The sequence below is a fragment of the Lutjanus erythropterus genome, chromosome 10 (assembly GCF_056507025.1).
Source record: "Lutjanus erythropterus isolate fLutEry1 chromosome 10, fLutEry1.hap2, whole genome shotgun sequence".
In the NCBI taxonomy this organism is placed as follows: domain Eukaryota; kingdom Metazoa; phylum Chordata; class Actinopteri; order Lutjaniformes; family Lutjanidae; genus Lutjanus; species Lutjanus erythropterus.
This window is the reverse complement of record NC_139326.1, coordinates 3,763,967-3,784,222: the sequence shown is the minus strand read 5'-3', so window position 1 is coordinate 3,784,222 and position 20,256 is coordinate 3,763,967. Positions and strand designations below refer to the sequence as shown.

At 39.7% G+C, this 20,256-nt stretch overlaps 1 protein-coding gene across 2 annotated transcripts in view; it reads left to right on the top strand.

Annotated features, from left to right (window-relative positions):
• The window catches only part of slc15a4 (solute carrier family 15 member 4), a 45,440-nt gene extending 26,448 nt beyond the window's left edge, over nucleotides 1–18,992 (top strand). For both annotated transcript variants that reach the window (XM_084727902.1, XM_084727901.1), the window contains 2 exons: nucleotides 519–677; nucleotides 16,569–18,992. In XM_084727902.1, coding sequence (XP_084584028.1) covers nucleotides 519–677; nucleotides 16,569–16,723 — 314 coding nt within the window. In that variant the 3' untranslated portion in view covers nucleotides 16,724–18,992. The remainder of the gene's footprint in view (nucleotides 1–518; nucleotides 678–16,568) is intronic.
• Nucleotides 18,993–20,256: the final 1,264 nt, after the last annotated feature.

Genomic DNA, 20,256 nt, shown 5'->3' with positions numbered 1-20,256 from the left:
GCACTATACCTTACTGCTCAATAATAACATAGTGGGATAATAAGTTTATAATAAAAGCTAATAAATGAGTAATACCATGTAATTACCAAAGTAATAGTCAGGCAATAGTTTGGTATTAACAAGGTTTTAAAGTTAGCAATAAAGCAAAATAGTTTAGTAATACATTGGTAACAATATGGTAACCTGCTAACAGTGAAATGTTTATGTCAGTACAGTATTTGGATTAAAAAATATTAATATGGTGACATTAATGAGGTAATAACCTGATAATAACGAGGTAATATAGGTTGATTTTTTTCACAGTATGATCAGTGTAATACCGTCAAAGTCGCATGAAAATTCTGTGAAGCCAAAATTGGCCATTACCACTTTATAATGCTGAAATTCATCCTCTGTTTAGCGATTTCTTTGGTATAGTGTGTATAGTATGTGAGTAGTATGTGAACTGTTTTCACTATTTTACACCCTGTATATTCCACAGCAGTTCAAAAGACGTGTCTGTACTCTCCTCGTTGCAGGTTTGGAGTTTGCCTACTCTGCAGCCCCCAAGTCCATGCAGAGTGCCATCATGGGGCTCTTCTTTTTCTTCTCTGGGATTGGCTCCTTCGTGGGCTCCGGTTTGTTGGCTATCGTCTCCCTCAAGGAGATTGGCTGGATGTCATCGCACAAAGACTTTGGTAAGAGATAAAGTATTTTATGACTACACTCATAATATGTGCAGGCATTTTGTAAACATAACGTAAAGCAGCCATAATCTATATTTTTATCTACACGACTCAAAATGAATGGTTGCTCTTTAAGTGCTGAATGTGTCAGCAGGCAATAGATAACAAGTTTGCCATATTAACCTAAACCTAGCTGTGCTTCCGTTGACATATTTTTACGATCGTTCTCAGAAAAGGGTGATCAGAATGGTAAAATCTGAAAAAACTTCCACAATTTCGAAAATGCTTTTACACTCGCTTGAGGTGGTTTTCCACTTTTTCCTAAAAAGAGTAAATGCTGACTGTGAGATGGAGAAACCCTTTTTCTGGATAAGTTATGACTCACATGACTGATCAGCTGTTTCTGCTCCGACAGTCTCCTCATGACTTCCATGGTTCTATAATAATCACTCCACACAGATCTGAGGGAACCTTCCTCACATTAATACATGAAATTAACAGAAACATCCTGTTTTCTACATTGTTTTTCACTGTTTGAGGCCTGACTGGCACTCTTTAAATGATGTCATACTTCTTCATCTGCAGTGGCACTGGAAAATTAGTGCCGCCCGCTGTTTATCTCGATGAACAGACTCCTAATAATCATTTATCGTAGTGGATGGACTCAAGGGTTCATTTGCGTATCCTTTTGCCCTTTAAGTAAAACAGTTGTGATAGCTATTGTGTTTCCGGTTCATTCCTGCTGCCAAAAAAAAAATCACCTATTGCAGCTTTAAAGCTTAACATATTTTTTATTTAGTCAAACATATGACCTCCATCACATCATCCTGAGGAAGGAGCTTTGAAAAAGCTGTGCAGCTGTATATCAACCTATATAAAATATGAGTCCTGACCTGACTGGTGAGAGATTCCAGTGTGTGTTGTTGACGTTGAAGCCATTTGACATGCATACAGACAAACAGGAGTCCTGTTGTGGTTTAACTTGAAGAATTATGCTACTCTCTTCAAAATACCTGCAGCACGGACTGTGATTGATCTTAACTCGTTCGGTTTTCACAGGGCTGTCCATAATCCTCCTGAACTGAGCATTACAGCTGTCAAGCCTGCTGTTAGTGCACTATTGACTCTGCACATCGACTGTACATATGGACCCGCGAAAATAGAATAGTTGGTATTGATTCAGAATACAGAAATTTATTTTCCAGGGACATTCCTTAAGAATTTTTTTAGCTTGTGCTGATTTAAAATCCACTTAAAGAGTGTGTAGATTAGATGCAGAGACGGGGGGGGGGGACAACACTCTGCTGTTCTCTTGTTTTAAGAGTGTATCCCATAATAAATAGACATGTCAGACTAACGACAAAAGGTTTGTGTAAATCTGTCCGAGTGCTAGAATGAATAGCACAGTGGTGGCAGCAGATGGATGGGCTCCCCAGCAAGAGGAGGCTCCCCACCCAGATGCACTTTTCCCTGAGCACGCGGTAAATAAGCCAACACTGTAAATTGTTTACCCACAAACACCTAATAGCTCATTAATACAGTGTGCCGACAGGTAGGGAGGTGCTTTTGATGATGTTAGCACTGGAAGATGCTTGGCACGCTTCATAAATCCATCCTTTGCTCAGCCTTGCTTCACTTGAGGGGCAGTTAAACTCGAGCCGGATTGCCTGTAAGACTTGTCTTGCTTTCCAAAGTAAGTCATTTAAAAGGTGAGCTGCAGAAATGGAACAAAACATCCTCCTGGCCACTCATCAAAGACACGCGGCACAAAGCTTAGACATTAAGTACAGTCAGGAATCACGCAGTTTGTTTTTGTGGCTGTTTTTTTTTCACAGTTTGTTGCATGTTAGCTTCTTCCACATCTCATGGCTCTCTAGGTGGAATGGATTCAACTTATTTCCATGGCTGCGGGCAAAATGGTGTGCAGTAAACAGCATCTTGGGTGAGCTGTGCTAAGTTGCACTGAGCTGCACGGGCCTGAAGACAGATGAGCAACATTAATCACAGGCTGGGGGTCTGATTACATAGCCCTGCTTCTCTTAAGTAAAGCTGTCCCTGCAGCGTTACATGGGGAGGGCACCTCCCGTCTGGCATCACACTGGTGATGCTCAGCTCTACTGTCGTGCTGTAGCTCCATCTCCCCCTGCTTTGCTGTCACTAATGTTAGACGGCGCAGGTAAAGTGTCACATGAGGAGTCCCCAGAGTCTGTCAGCCATCACCTGGTTCAGAAAGGGTGAAGTTGAAGTCCCTTATTCTTGGTTTGGTAAAGATGTCAGGGAAAATCATGGGAACGCCCACACCTGATACCACATGTGAGAATGATTTCTGGAACGAAGTGTGGGGTCAGCGTAGACTCTTTTCCACCAAATGAGCTCTGGTTTTTGGACCAGTTCCATGCAAAATTCTTGCAAACTTGCTGCTATCTAGCACACCAGTCCGCATTTTTAATTTTGAGTTGAACAGTTATAATCAAGGATGCTCAATGCACAACGATCACTTTGTTCCCCAAGCAAAACCTGCTATTTTTTGTTCCAGCTGGGAATCAAACTTTTCAGGATCCCTAACCAGTTTTATTGTTGGTGGAAATGTTCAGAACGGTTCAAAATTAGGTGCACAAACTAGAATGGGGCTGGTTTCATGTTAGTTAAAAGCCCTTTCATAAGCAAAATCATACCAAGATTCATTTGATGCCTTTCTAAGTAAAACTTATTTAAGGGCAACTAATGGAGGACAGACTGAAAGGTAGGGGACAGTCAATCGATCAATTAAACTTCATTTGTGCTTTACAGAGGAGTGTAGACTGTAATGGAGTGAAATTAAAACTATAGTTACGATTAAATTAAAAACACAAAGCAAAGATTAAAATGATAACAATAAAACAAAAAAAATATGTTGTAATAATATTAGATACAAACTAGACTCACTAGATACTAGTTAATCTAGATAAAAATACAAAGCAAAATAAAAACAGTCAGATAACTTTGAGGATATAAAGTCAATGGTTGACTTAAATTGTTTTATTTATTTGAAATATGAAGCACATTTTTTGCAATTAATCCTCAGTTTACACCACATGCACAAGAAAACTTTACACAAGCTAACTATAAATCAAAAAGATTTAACAGAGTAGTCGACAGATTAATCACTTCTTAAGCAAAAGTACCAATAAAGACATTACTGGTTTCTGCTTCTCAAATGAGAATATTTGCTGCTTTTATTACTTGTCAGTAAGAGTAAAATAAATAATTAAGTCAGTCAGCGCTCTGGGAAATTTTGACTGGCATTTTATGGACACAATGATTAATTGATTGTCCAATAAAACCGTCGATGGATTAATTCATAATGAGAATAATTCATAGTTGCAGCTCAATTAAAATCATTCGTCAACAGAGAATTGAGGTTACAAATGTACCAGCCTTTTGACAGCAATATCATAACATAAGTTAAAGTAAAAACAAAAATAAAGTAAAAACATGTAACATAATATGCATTTTAAGTGTTTCACAAACAGAATCAAAAACAAAAAGCTGGTCCTTCAAAATCCTCTGATGCCTCTTGTTCTCTGAGTTCTGAATCGCAGTAAGTGAATGACTTTCCCAGTCACCGTGTCGGAGTGAATGACCACATGTACAACTGAAATCTCATGACATCAGTCTGCAGCGCTGTGAAGAAAACAGTTATACAGTATTTCAGCCACATCTGTTCTCAAACTTAAACCATAGTGAGCTTATGTGTTGAAATTATTGATCCTTCGCATCCCACGGCACATTGTTTCCCCCTGTGGACACATCTGGTCGAATAGTCATCCATCACACTCCTTTATTTGGTATTTTTATAGGCCTGCATGACACCATCTCGTCCTTTTCCTGGCAGAGACATATGGAGCTGTTTTAACCTCATAAGCCAAGTCAATCAAACATCAACCTTTACTCTCCTCACTTACATTATTCTTTGCACACAAGAAGGTTTTTGTCTGCTGAAGAAAATCTGTTGCTGCATTTAATATGGTCAGCCTTTGTTGGAGAGTGAATGGTTTTTGTTAGCCGCTGTGGTCACATGACAGGAAACGGGGTCTTTGTCCATTTCTTTGGTCCGTTTTGAAGTCCTGCCTGATCTTATGTCAGATGTCTGGGACGTGTTCAGGCACTCAGAGTGAGCTGACATTCGCACATCCTGCTCGTGAAGTGTTGGATCACACTCCGTGAAATGTCAGCGTTTTAATGGGAGCCTTTAATGTCAGATCTGGCAAATTTAACATGAACTCTTATTCTGTCTGAAAGGGCTCAATGTGAAGATGTCATTTTTACTGAATGTATTAGACATGACATGAGGGCACATAAAAACAGTTAACATGTGGTGAACATTTACAAAAGTCCAGCAGCAATCATGAAGTGGGAGCACTTGATTTGAACAGGTTTTGCATAAGACTGACATAACACTGTCATAACCATGACATACATTAATTTCTGACTGTAATTATTAAGTGGCATTCAGTCAGTTGTGTATTTTTTAATGCAAAGCTGACATTGTTTGAGATGTCTCGATGAGTGATACACTAATTAATCAGTTGGCTGATTATCTGGCATTTTGAGATAATCAGCATTGGCCGATGACTGTGCTCACACGACCGATAAACAAAGGGTCTGCTGGCACATCTGCAGGCAGCCTCGTCAGTGTGGCTGCTGTGGAACGATGTGAGCGTTACCTCTTGTGAATTTTGTGAAGATGGTGAGAAAGTTAGTTTGGAGCTCTGCACTATAACTCTCAGTCATCCTGCTGTAAATGTTTATTTAGATGACCTCAGTCAGCATCGTATTTTCTAAATGTTGACACATTTCTCCTGTCATCCTAAATGACAGCAACTTCAATTTAAAAACATTAATGGCTAGCTTTATATATATTGTTATAATGTATAGAATAATACAGTTGAATGTCACCCCTGACATTCTGCACCCTGAGGTTTCCCCCAGTGATGTCAGTAAATGTTATAATGCCAGTTTAATGACAGGGAATACAGTACCAAGGTGATTTATGGAGTTTCTTGGAGGACAGATAGCTTTACTTGTTGCCACTGACCGCTGCTAACTGTAGCAGTCATTAGCTAGTTAGCTCAGTTAGCCATGCAGCCAGTGGTCCTATTAGCTGAGTCCCAGCAAGAAGACCACCTCAGTACTGTGTTCCCTGTTGTCAAACTGGCCCCTGTCAGTCTCAGAGGTCTGTGAGGTCTCATGTAGAGCTTAACAGTTACTGGATTTTTGGATTTTTAACCAGTTCACATTATGTTGTGTTAGAAGGAACAACGGCAGTCCACATCATCAGAAGGTTTCATATCCGCTCATATGAGGCAACAGACATGCCAGTACAGATATCAACTGATATAGCTGTGATGGACAAATATCAGCCAACTGGTGTTACGTCAGTCTTATGCACACCGCTTCAGATAGAAGTTTTAATGAGCCAGAGGAGAGCTGCAGAAAATAACTATATTTATAGCTGAAGCAAACATGCATTGATCCCCTCTCTGATTTCATTCTTAGGCTGAGGATGGCATCGAATGCATTGAAGCATTAAAATGTTGGGTCATTGCACTGAAGGTCTGGATCAATTGATCCATTTTCAAACGTTAAATTGATATTGACCCGTTTCATCTGGACTCACACGGTCCGCTCAGACCCACTCGCAGGTAAATTGTCCCACGAGTTTATATCACTCAGATATTAGATGGCTGACCTCTTCTGTTGGGGGCGCTCAGTGTAATCACAGTCTTGTCATTTACTAACTCAGAGCTGTAAAACAGGCCCTCAGAGAAACACACGTGGACGGCTTGGAGAAAAACTGTGTAGCAACAAATACTGCGCTCTGATTGGTTTGCCTTTAAAATAACTGTCAAATATTTATGGGCTTCATTAATGTGTTTTACAGCAAGTCCTTGTTTAGTCTTTTGCTGCCGTAATTAGCCTTCCATATTTCTGAAAATGCTTAGCAGCCAAGTGGGCCCTGGGGGGCGCAGGCTGAAAGGGGGGGAGGCAGAGCCCAACTTAATGTATAATGAAATTAGAGCAAGAACCATTACAAAACTGAAAACCTTGCACAATTTTCAGGACTGTTCCAAAAAGATGAGCTGTTTGCTTTTTTTCCCTTTTTTTCATTCCTGGGGTCCTAGTTATGGGAGAAGTTGTGAAATCTGGAACAAAGGTTGAGAACCAGTCATCTGTCAGAATAATCTTCAGGCCGTGGTAATAACATTTTCTCCAGCAAAGGAGCAAAAATGTCCTAAAATTGGGATTTGTTACATGCCTCATGCTCACAGTCAGTAACTGCTTAAGAGCCAACTCAGAGAGGGTTGAAAATGTAGCTGCACTTATTTTCATTCTGTCCATGTTCTACTCTAAACGGATCATATTTTACTAAACACTCCTGATATTGCTGTTTTCGGCCAGGATACACATGTTTTCCCTTAGAATAATTTGTATGCCGTATTCCTTGCTTTTTGTAAGCGGCTCTGCTCTCTTAATTAAGAGTGCAGAGGCAGACTCTTAAGGTGAATTATCGATTGAAAATACAAGCGCCCTCGCTGCAAATGCACTTCCCTTTTTCCTGCCGTGCTCCCCTGTCAAGCACATTGTTTTGCACTTCATGAATTATTTAAACACTGCTTTTGTTTTTGATATATTTCTCAAGAGTTTAAACTTTTGACCAGATTAGGATGGCAGCTAAATAAGTCAGAACTGTGACTGGGGTCAGAGTGTCAGGTTTTCCATTTGCCACTCAAGTCATTAATGCTCTGGCAGAACTTCAGTCATCAGCCGGCTCTCTGTTCCTTGATCAAAGGTTTCAAGCTATAGAGATGGCCCAGTGCAAAGAGCATTGACTGAATCACTCCTGTTTGATACAGCCCATCATTGCCGTGTTCCTTTATTCCCCTCGATTTCTAATTATCCACAAGAGCACGCATACAACAGAGAGAGTGGAAAAAGAATTATTTATATGCACGATGGTGACATTACAGAGTGCGATCTGCTCTGCTGATCGCCAAGTGATCATGCAAAGCACAGAGATCACTTGTTTCAAATTAGTTAATCCTGCTCTTTGATCAGCGGAAGAGGACGCCCTGTTAAATCATGTACAAGAACATGAAGGTTTCTGTGTTAGGTGTAACTCAGCTGCCTCTAATGCAGCGAGATGGATGTAATACAGGCCCTCGGTGTGAAACACTGGCATGTTTTAATCACAGCTGCTGACAGTGAGCACATGGGCAGATTTATGTGTATATTAGCAGAGAGCATCATCTCACCTTAAACTACTGTACCGTTATTTTGCTGTTGTGTTGTCCCTGATCTCTTATTTGATTCATAGACTTTTGTAGTAAGCATTGAGGTCATTAATGAAGACTGAAGATTGAAACATCTTGACAGCTTTTCACTGATGAACAGATGGTGTGAAATCTGGAACAGGACTCTAGATTTTTCCTCCGCACGCCCGTCAAAATTTGGTAACGTTTTGTTTTGCTGATCGGTAATTTTTAAATAATTTAATAAAGAAGTTTTATGGAAAGGAGTCTTAAATTTTGTATCAATTATCAGGAAAACAGAGATGATGTTCAGTTGGTTCATTAATTAATTTTGATTGATTGCTTGTGTAACCAAGTCAGTGTTTTAGTTTTTCAGCTGAACATGAAAATGTGTCTGCGGGCAAGAACACAATTTAACATAATATACAGAGAATTAAATTTCAAGTAATAAATAAATAATAATTTAATATTTTTTGGATATTCAGGGTTTTCCTTGAATGTTTTTTGAGATAAAGGTGCCCAAGGCTTCAGAACATGTGAAGCATGCACAATGTACACTGTGTGCTTGAGTGATAAAATCATGATTTGACAGACCACAGGGATTTAAATTTTATACCAAGATGGAACAAAGACGAAGATAATGACAAATTACACTGTTTTACCTAACACAGGAATTAACATAAAAACACTCAGTTGCAGATTGTGCAGTCTGTCTTTGTATGTTTCACTCTTCTGGCTCTATTTTTTGATAAAACACGGGTCAAGAATGATGAAGGAAAACAAATATTCAATGTGAGCAGTGAACGGGTATCAACAGGTTGGAATTTTAATTAAAAAATATTAATATAAAGTAGAAGGTGCACTATAATCCAGTAAAAAGAGGCATGTCTTATTTATCCAGTGTATCAGGCCTAATGTTTGGTATTGGTGTGGAGTCACTTGGTCACCAGCAATTGTAAGGAACTCCAGTTATTTTCAACTCAAATATTTATGTAAAATAAATGAATTACACATTAGCAATCAAAATAGGAATGCTAATTAGACCAATTTAATATATATTTTTTAATTAGAATTTTCAGTAACATGGGAAAGTCAGCACAAAGGCATTGGTGCCAAAAAAAAAAAAAAAAAACTTCTTTTGTTGGAATTTTCAACAAACGTTGCAGCCACTAATACAAAGGCGGTCAACCTTTGAGCTAAATAGGAAGGGAAAACCCTGGATATTCACTGAAGCCTTCTTTTAAAGCCGTATATTTGTGTTTAAAAGGATGTTTTACTTTGAAGAAAAGTCCTATTTTTGTTGTTATTAGTACCAAAGTTCTTTCCAGGAAACCCTCTAGGAAATTTCTTGGAAATAACTAATGTATAAGTCATTAGGATGCTGTCACACTAAACTGAGGTGGTTAACATAGTGAACATAATACCTGCTAAACATCAGCAAAACTACTAACAGGGCTGGAGACTCTTAGGGCCTCGTTTTGTGTCAGTGCAGCAACCTTGAAATTTGCTTTGGTGGTAATTTGGTGCCCAGCACACGGTGCACAGGTGTGAGCTTCATTCAGATGAAGCACTGCAAAGAGAGTTGTTGGTATTTTGCTAGTAAATGGATGTTAGATTTGTGCTGAAAGTGTTTCAGAACCATGTTGCAACATCGCTCTGCTGCAATCTGATGATATTATTGACAACAGCAGACAAAATAAATGCAGCAACTGCACAGCAGTAACATAATGTTTAAGATGGGAACAAACACTTTGAATGAAACACTCACCAGCCAGTATATGTTTACTGTTTAATATCAGTAAATTAGGCTGCACTGATTTAAAATTAAATGGTCCAGTGTGTACAATTTAGGGAGATTTATTAGTAGAATATGGCAGAAATAGAAAATAATAATTAATAGTATATTTTCATTAGTGTATAATCACCTGAAAGTAAGAATCTTTGTTTTCGTTATCTTTTGTTAAGAGTGAGCTGTTTCTGTCTGCAGAGGGCACGGGTCCTCTGCCACGGAGGCCGACGTGTTGCACCGCTGGCTCTAGAGGGCCACATTTTTTGGGATTTTTGTTGCCAACGTAGGTTCTCCTACACACTTGGAAGTGGAGAGTGAAGTGAAGTGTTGCAATCAAGCGGCAACCAGCATGAGAAAATAAAACCAATGTAAAACTGCCAAAAACTGTCCGTTTCAGTTAACAGTGTGAACAATTTGAAGTCAGCTGCTATTAGTTAGTTCCATTAGACAGGGGCCTAATTTTTTATTTACATTATATTAAGGTTTAATGCTCTGCATAATTACCAGTATGCCCGTTTGAGTGACAGGTGGGTGCCGCTTGCTAGCCGCTAGGTAGCCAATTAATTTGTCTGCCTCAGCTCCGCCCAAGAGCTTCAAAGCATTTTTTCAGGAACCTATGTGTGAAGTCACATGCAGTCCATCCGCTACTTTTTATACTGTCTATAGTTTTAATCTGCAAGCTCACCACTAGATGCCGACCAAATTCTACGCACTGGTCCTTTAATACGTGAAACATGATTGTTATAGGGTTTGTTGTGCACAACTGCTTTATAAAGATTTTTATTTAGTTAATTAAATTTTCAAAGGTGACAGGACACATGTATGTGATAAACCTGCACCCTCCGATTAGGAAAGTGCTGTGCCAGATTATTTACATACCATTACACACGTCTGTCCGCTGTTTTTACCTTAATTAATGAATAAATAACTTCTAAACGACACAGGGCTGCTACAGAATAACCACACACATCAGACTGGTTGGTTTTAACTGTGCATTCTCCTGTTCATGCAGGAAGGATCAGATTACTAGCACTCATTAATCCCGTGCATCACAGCCTCTTTTCCAATTTATTTAAAAAAAAAAAAAAATCAGCAGTTCATGGTGTTTTTCTTTTTTTGAAATCCATTACGAAGCAAACACTGGTGTGTCATATTTTCAGATATGATGGAAGGAAATATGATGAAATATTTACAAAATGAAACACAGCAGAATTATAACTGAAATGGCATTGGTTTGATGTGATCGTATAAACTGCTTCACCAAAGTATTTTTTATTTAATTTCTATCATAATGGTACTAAGAACCACAGAATCTGCCTCGGGCTGCAGACTTCTGGTCCTGTGTCTTCACGTCTGCACCATTAAGACAACATTATGATTTCCTAGAGAGGCATATTTCCATTTGAGCCGTTGATGTTATGCTTCACTGTGATAGGCACAGTTGTTTCGAAGTGATAAGACCAGCGATGTGACTCGCTAAGAGAGTGTTTAATAATCACCACACCCTCTGTATGTATGTATGTATATATTGTATGGATTGCGATTCATTGTTGTATTAAATAGTCACTAGTCCTGACTGCTGCTTGCAAGCCAAATTGGCCCTCTGGGACATTAAAGCTTTACTCTACTCTGATTTATATTCCACTTCAGCCAGCCCTTTTGCACTTTGTGAGCATATACACAGACCAAAATAGTAGTTGAGCTTGGAGACGCCCACACAGTCCATGCGCCCCAGACCTACCGCTTTGCACTTGTCATTGTGCTCGCTTAATTAAAATGGGACCCTTAGTCTTGTTAACATCTTGTAACAGCTCATCTTGTGTGTAAGCTCATCATTCTAAGGCTGTGCAAAGGGCAGGGTAACTGAAGCAGGAGCACGCTTTCTGGATTCTTTGATTAGAACACATTCAGCCCTTCAGGCCCGGGTTTTGTTAGTGTAAAGGGCGATGACCTCAGCTGCAGGGTGCAAAAGTAACTTTTTTTGTCCACCATCCCAATTGAGTAATGATTGATCAAATCTGACCAGACGCCTATTAGATTCCCATGTTTTTTGGGGGGGTGGTGAGTGGTGCAAATGTCCCAGCCACTTGCACATTTTACCAGGATTTGGCTGGTGGCTGGTGCTGACGTTCTGGCCCGACTCAACTGTACTGTGTAGTTGAACTGTTTGACCTTCTGTCCTAAAGTAAAGCTGTAAAAAGTTTTAGGAACTGCAGAAGTATCTGCAGTAGTTTCAGCTGTGTTTTATTTATACCTGCGTTATATTGACAATGTTCCAAAGTAATGCACTAAAATAGCCAGAAGTAAGGTAAGAAAAAAAAACAGAACAATCTTTAGAGCTTCTGTTTTAGTCCATAAGGACCATGTTGACCCAGGGGGCTTTTAACTGTAAACTGACAGGTGTAACGAGACTGTACTTGAATACTCTCTCTCTCTCTCACACACACACACACACACACACACACACTCTCCCTGCCATGTGAAGAGGCAGAACTTGAATTGATAATTGCCCCCATATCTAATTAAAATCAACCCTGCTCCTCTTTCTCTGGCTCTTTATTCGCTGTGACAGCCCCACATGGAGATGTTAATGGGAGTTTTCTGAGGAAGACGGCAGATTGCTTCAGGGCTTCACATCGACTCGTTTGATGATAATGTCGGATGGAGTCTATAGGTATCTCTGTCCACTGGTGAAACTGAGCCCTACATGGAGACTGTTAGATGAACCAAAGGCATGTTTTTAAACCTGCAGTGCAGAACTTTTGTCTTCCCCTTCTGACAGTGAGAGTAATAACACAAACACTTCTTGCTCCCGTCTCACCCATCCCCAGGAGTGCTCTTTTCAAATGTTACAACACTCAAAACCCTGTGTTCAGAAATAGTAACAAAAATATAGAGAAAAACCCACAGCTCCAAGACAATAGTCTGTAAGTATCCATAAGTAAATGTAATAGCTACATAGCCTACTTCAAATATTTTACAAATACCAACCTGTCCAAGAGCAGTAACAAAACATCTTTGTCCACCCGCAGTTGTTTCTCTTCATTCAGTGCTCTCCAACAGAGGCTGCTCACTTGCTTGGCCCAGTCCAGCTACATTTCTAGGTTCAGCCACACCCCAGCCCAGGTAGCCCCACCCCAAGACCAATGGAGGCCAGTTAAAAGACAGGGAAGACAGAATGGAGGTGGTTTACGTGCAGGGTTTAGCTCCTAGTTGATGGTGAGTCAGCATCCCAGTGAACGCAGTCAGACCGGGACCAAACACAGCCTCCGAGACCGACAGGGATTACAGGACGAAAGTGATTTATGGAAATGATGGAAAGATGGCTTTGCTTGTTGCTAAACTGATTAACCGCTTACTGCTTCTAACTGTAGTGCTGTAAGCTTGGTTAGCCATGCAGCTAGCTGACTCAGCCAACAGTACTGTATTCCCTGTCAGTCTCAGAGGGTGTGTTAGGTCCCGCTCCAATGCGTTGAATGGGAGGCTGCTGAGCCCAGTTCTGTTGCATGCTAACGACAGCTACAGTTAGCAGCAGTTAGCTATTTTAGCAACAAGAAAAGCTATGTTTTCATCAGGAAACTGTAAGTTACAGAGGACAATCAGAGGAAAAACCATAAAATATGTTCTCTATAAATCATGATCCAGTTTCACCTGAATCAGTGATAAAATTATGCTTTTGTACAATAATCAATGAGGGCGAGCCACAAATTTCCAAGTCCTACTACAGCAAAGGCATGACCCTTCCTACTCTACCTTTGATTGGCTTACCATGATATTCTTACCCAAACTCAAACAATCTTACTCCTCATGCCTTAAACCTAAGCAACCAAATCAACAAAGGCAACGAGGACTAACCGATCAGAGGCAGAGGAGAGCGAGTCACCATAGTAGGATTTGGGTGAAGCTAGGTCCAGAGAGTTGGAGCTGGATTAGGATAAACTCCACCCATTTAGCTCAGCAGTGAACACCACTTTTAACTGGAGTATTAGAAAGTTTCTTCTTAGGTTTTTTCCTTCCATAGGCTCCACCATACGGTTCCTCCCCCCTTCAACTCTCGCAAACCAATCATTGCTGGTTGACATAAAATCCATCACTACCTGCGCCCCAGCACAGGAGCGTCACCACAGACACCAGATTTTAATACTCTATTAGTTCCATACTGCTTAATGCAGAGAGATTAACCTGCCAGTGATTGGTTTAATCAGCATTGTGTGAAATCATTTGGTATTAAGGCCTTGAACGTAACGGACGTTCATTTATATGTAAAAGTCCTGCACTCCAACTCAAAGTGTGCTGCCGCAGGAAAAAAAGATTCACTCCTTGTTGGCTCAGTATGATGCACACTTGAAAAATGTGTCCTCGTACAGCAGAGTAGTAAACACCCTCGTCTCATGCTGTTGACTACAAAGTCAATTGGTCTGCCTGACATGGTCAAGAGGACAAAAGCTGTTCTAATGCCAATCCAATTGTCTCCATACTTGAACAGTGGAGACAATTGTACTGTCGTCAGCTTTGCCCTTCATGTAAAACCCCAGCAAGGGGAAAACAGGATTTGTTTAGCGCTTTGCCTCTTGAGCTTTGTTGCTGAATGAGGACGACCACTTCACTCAGCATGCAGCAAATGTTAAGACGGTTAGAGTTTAAAGGCTGCTGGTCGAAATCTCCAGACCCAGAGGGAACAATGGGTAGATGATGGCAACAAATAGTATTTTTTTAATGCTTGGAACTTTATGTCCTCAGTTCTGTCAGTCTCTGCACAATCTTTTTGTCTTCCCCTTCTGCCTCCACGCAAATCGCAGTGGAGGCATCAGTTTATTTTTCTTGTTTTTATTGCATCCCATCCCCATGAGGAAACAAACCGTCCTTTAATACCGATCAAAGACTCCCTGGCTCGAATCACAGCTGAGGGACCATATCGCTCTGTTATTTCTGATGCTTCAGTCCCACATCATCAATACGGCCTCTCTGTATCGACAGTGAAGAGCGAGGTCAACCGTCTTCACTTTGAGAAGGTTTCACACTGTGGTGAGATGAGAAGTAACAAGCCCCCGTCTGCTGAATCCTAATTCCTGACAGAATCATGTTTCCCTGCCATGCTCACTTCAAGCATACCTTTGAAGTCTAACAAAAACACAGCAACCTGCCACATTTGCAAGCTTGTGGCCGTTTACCTTTACCTTTGGTATTCTCTTAACATGGAGTAGTACTCTGTGATAAAAGAACCCTCCTGCTGTCCCCCTCCTGAATATGTCGCGACTGGCTCTTTTGTTCTCTCCAAATTTACATATTTGTCATTTTGCCGTGCAACTCCTCAGTTTTTAAGCATCATCTTGACGCCCAACTTGCTTCTCAGCGGTTTGGATTCTATTTGGATTCTTTTTTGCACATTACAGCACAAAACTGTACAGCTCCTTCATTTTAACGGTGGTTATATTGTATTCTTCAAGGACATTTACTACCATTATTTAATTTTTATTTTATTATATTTTTTGTTCACACTTATGACTGTATGCCCAAGGACTTCTCATGGTTGCTAGGGGTGGGGAAAAAAAATATTGCACGGTATTGTAGTATTCGACACACAAATGCCAAGTATCAATCATTTATTATCTAAATTATTAATATTAAAGAATAATAAAATTAATTCCTTGCTAAAATCAAGGCTTACCGAGCCTGTTGCCAACAACGTTTTGGCCTTAATTGTTGATCAAAAACTGACATCCATAGAAAAGTTTCATTTCATGTTAAACCGGATAATCTGCAGATTAAATCCACACCAGAAACGTCATGATCCACTAAAGTTAGACACGATACGAGATGAATAAATCCTCGTTTTTGTTACAGATTTTCATGAAGTTTGGTTTGTTATAAATGTGAAAAATTGAACATGACAGTGATTACTTGTTGGAATTCAGTTCAATTATTGGGGGGCGATCTAATCAGCTCTGTGCCAAAACATTAACCTCCTGCACAGCCACAACCTCCACTGGGACATGCAGGCTCCAACCTTTGAACAGGCAACATTGAGTGTAAATTATTTAGAGTCTCTCCAGAAATGTAGATTTCTATATCTATTATATTGTCGTAAAGCTGCGTGGTTGATCGTGATGTTCTAAAGAATAAAATGTTTGAAATGGCTATAAGGAGCTTTGATGAGGATTTTGTTGATTTTGGAAGAACTTCTGGACTGAAGCGGTTGGGTTTCCGCTATAATAACTAAAATAATCTAGATAAAAAAATCTCTCCCTACTTCTTTATAACTGGTCAACATACCACTCACTGTAAGAATTATGTTCAAATAAGAATACTATACACAGATAAAGAGTAAAAGGTACAAATAAAATAAAGGAATAGCAAAGCACAGTATGAGTTAAGAGTACTAAGTATAGAACAAGTTAACAGAGATGGGTTTGAAGCACTCTGCTACACATAAACAGCTGTATATACAGGTGGGAAAAATATAGTAAATATGCAACAAATGCACATGTTTTGCACAGTCCTGGCAAGAAGGTAAACTTACACTATACCATGCGATATACTATACCATATGATACAAAAAAACGTTATTTTTTGCCTGTTGGAGATCTGCATTCTTCGACTTTTTATTGTTTTGTAATATTTTTCCATGTGTTAAGTCAATTTTCTATCTTCTATTTATTCTTTTTGATTTGCAGTATTTGCTTTCATCTTCATTTATATTTTCTCATACTGTGTTTATTGTTATACACCAATATACCAAGGCAAATAACTTATATGTGAAAACCTACTTGGAAATAAACCTGATTCTGATTCTAATAATGTCCCTGTTTTCTGTCCTTCCAGGTAATATCAACGACTGCTCCCTGCACTACTACTTCTTCCTCCTGGCGGGGATCCAGGGCGTCACCTTGCTCGTCTTTCTTATCATCTCTGTCAAGTATGACAAGCAGAAGGGCAGAGCAGGAAGCCAAAGGCAGAGACGTACCTCCTCCTCTTGACCCCCACACACACCTCCCCGCATCCCAGCCACCACAACTGCCTTTTCCAGTCGTATCGCTCAGTGCCCAAAGACCCTGTCAGATAGGTACTTACTAATGAAATCCTACAAAGGTTTGGTTTACCTCCTACAGAAGAAGTCACAAATGATCCTGTTATGATGATATATTTCTTATTTATGTTTATTTTAGCTTTTAAGTGGGAACTCTTTATCCTTTTTATAACAATAATGGTTTTACATGGCTGTATGAATGCACAGGTAGCACTAAAAGTATAGAGATTAATGCAGGAGCCATGTTTGAATCATTTCTGTGCTCCCTCTCTCCTGTGTGTTTACTCTTGTTGCCTTTCTTTGATCATTTGCACTTGACTTGAGGAGTGGTGCCATAAACAAATACAATATAATAATGTTTTTTTTCTAATCATCATGAAGAATACTTGGTTGTTTTTATAGCTAGACTCTTACTTTTTGTTTTCTAACAAAGTCTTATTTTTGGACTAATCATTTTACTGACCCTGGTGTGGTGCATCAGAATTTAGTCAAACTGACTGTTTAAATGATTTATAGACTTACATCTCAGTCTAAAACTGGGGTATTTGTGCATTAAATGTACTTGGATGTTAGCATTATTTCTTGATTAGATATGGTGGGCTTCAAATACCTATGCAGTAACATAGTTGTGATCACATTGAACAGGAAATTTGTTTTAATGTTGTTAATGTTGTGACAGAGGAGGGCTTTTGTGCAGAAGCCCGAAGAGGCGAGTGAGGTGATCCATTTTCTGAGTATTTTTATTCTCCTGTGTTTCTGACTTCAGGGGTAGTTTGGATTATTTTAAGTGTGGCTGTATGTGGTACTTATCCACAGTCTGTGTATAACCTTCAGTAGATGGTGGTCGACTTGCCCCCAGTTTGCAGAAGCAGCATGAGTACCAGCACAGAAGCACCCCCCCCCCACCTCCTTCCTTTTTCTGTGTGGACCTTTTTTAAGTGGCTAAAATACCTTTTGTTGCTGGTCCTGTCCACACCAGTGCTTCTCAAAACTGAGGGTATGCCGACCGCCATCTATAGCAACTAATACACTGACTATAGCTCTCATGTTTTCTCATACAAACCCACATCAAATAATCCATACTAACCCTTTAAGTAATAGACAGTGGAGAGAAAACAATTTAGATCTGACCACAGTTTGTTTTCTCACTTGCCCCTCTGGGCTTCTGTACTTTTGTTTGAGGAGATCCCAAATAGCCTCTATTTGACTAATCTAATATTCAAATCTAATATTGACAGAAACAAATCTCCTACATTTGTTTCCGCTGCCTGTGATTACATACCGTAAATCCACATAAATCCATCCCATAAATCCACCATAAATCCTCAAACAGCACCATAACATGAATAATGATGATAACTCCTCATGTTAAAAATACTCCGTGACTCCTGTGAAGCTTCGCAGCAGATTTTAATTTCTGGTCAAGCTGCAAAACCGCATGTCCGCATGACAAACAACTAATTAGAAACTAACCTTAAGCTTAACAGGCAACCTTGAGTGTAGCTCTTAAAATATCCGCTGCTGCATTAATGCTCGGATCGTGATGAAAAGGAGAGCCGGACTTATACAAATTAAAAATGTGACCCCTTCACATTGACATAATATTTATTAGACTTATAATTTCACAGCAAAAGAAATCAAAACTTTAACAGTATTTCTACAGTGTTATCATGGCTTTGCAGCTTTGCCAGAAAAAGTTTTGTTCTTGTATTTATTAGACTGTGATGCGTTTGATTAGCTTTATACTGGCAAGAAATATGCTTGTGTGTGCGTGTGTGTGTGTTCCTTTAATTCTAAGAATAGGCACAGCACAAGGTACTGAATCTTATCAAGACAAGATAACTCAGGGCTCGAGCAATAGTGTCGGTGACATAACTCTCCAGGAAACGTTAAACTGCCTTTGGGAGCTCAGAACAGTGTTCATCCTGTGGTATAAATAAAGTTACATTTGTAAGAGCACATAAAAAGCAAGAAGCTCTCAGCACAGATGGTAGGTGACGCCTTTTTTGTGATTTTATGTTTAATGGGTCGGATAAATGGATGTTCCTTGTTTTATTGCATATTTTATATACTGTATACTTGCTTTGTCATCTCAGTCCTCTTTAAAAAAAGATTTATTATGTTTATTTTGGAATTATTTTTTGTTTTCGTAATGCTGCAGAACTGGAGTATTGTTTTGTGGTTTTATTTGTGGCCATTAAAGTATCTTAAAATGAGAACTGGGTTTGTCGTTTTCACACTCGACTCGCAGAGCTTCTTCACACATCTGTCACATCACTTTACCTGCTGTTACTCAACACAGTGGTTGTAACTACACTCTCTTTGTCTATAATTCATCGTGAGCACATTCATAAGACATTACAATACATTTAAAAGCTTTGTGTGTCATGGCAAAGGCCGTGCTGTCAGTTATTCTCCACGTTTTTCCTCTGTGCCTGTGTGTTTGTGGGCGTGGCTTCTCTCCTGGCTCCCAGCTCAGGTCCTTGACACACCTGTCTGCAGTCTGCTCATCACCACTGCAGGTCTGCTCACCTGCAGCTCATCACTCCAGCAGTTTGTCAACCCTGGACCTTCTTTCACTAAGGTTGTCATAAGTATGAAAGTATCAGTTCTTTTCCAATAACATCTGATAGTATCAAAGTACCAAAGCCGTTATTAAAATGTTGTCTAAGTGCCTGAAATTTGGCTCCCAGCTGCAAAACCAGACAGTGTTCACTGACTTTTTGTGCACAGTGAGAGAAAAGTTGTTTTTCCTTCCTGATGTGGGATTGAAAAAGGTATGGAGTATTTTTTTTTAATAGTATTGAATTTGAAATTCTGGTATCATGACAACTCTGTCTCCCACTTGTCAGTCTCTCTAATTGTTATGATTTGTTTCTCATGTAGACTCCTGGCCTCCTAGCTGCTGTTCCCTTTGCTTCAGGACCCTCCTCAGCTTCCTGCCTGCTGCCAGCGTGCCCGCTTCCCTCGTGCACTCCAGCCTGCTCACACCATCCACCCTCTTCTCTCTGCCATCATTAACCATTCAACCCCTCCACTCCTCATTCCTGCAAGTTAAGTAATCAACCCTCTTAATCTCACTTTGCACTTGGGTCCACTTGTGACCTCTCATCATAACGCTCTTTATCATGTATGACAATGAGGGCTGGGTGATGTGGCTTTTAAATAATATCTTGATATTTTTAGGCCATTCAGTGATTTAAAATATGCAACTTGATATACACATTTTCTCAAAGTAGCATAAATTCTCAAATAGAGCTGAGCGATGTGAACAATAATTTGACCAAACGCATCAATCAATTATCCTCAATCAGCAGTATTGTAGGGATGACGGTTGAACAAAATATTAGCACAATGAGACTGATGAATAAGTGAGTAAGGGCAAATAATAGAACAGCTAGAACAGTTCATAAAATGACATCGATTTACTGCAATGCAGCCTTTGCAGGGAATCCTTGAAAACATGTAAAGTGCATGAAAACT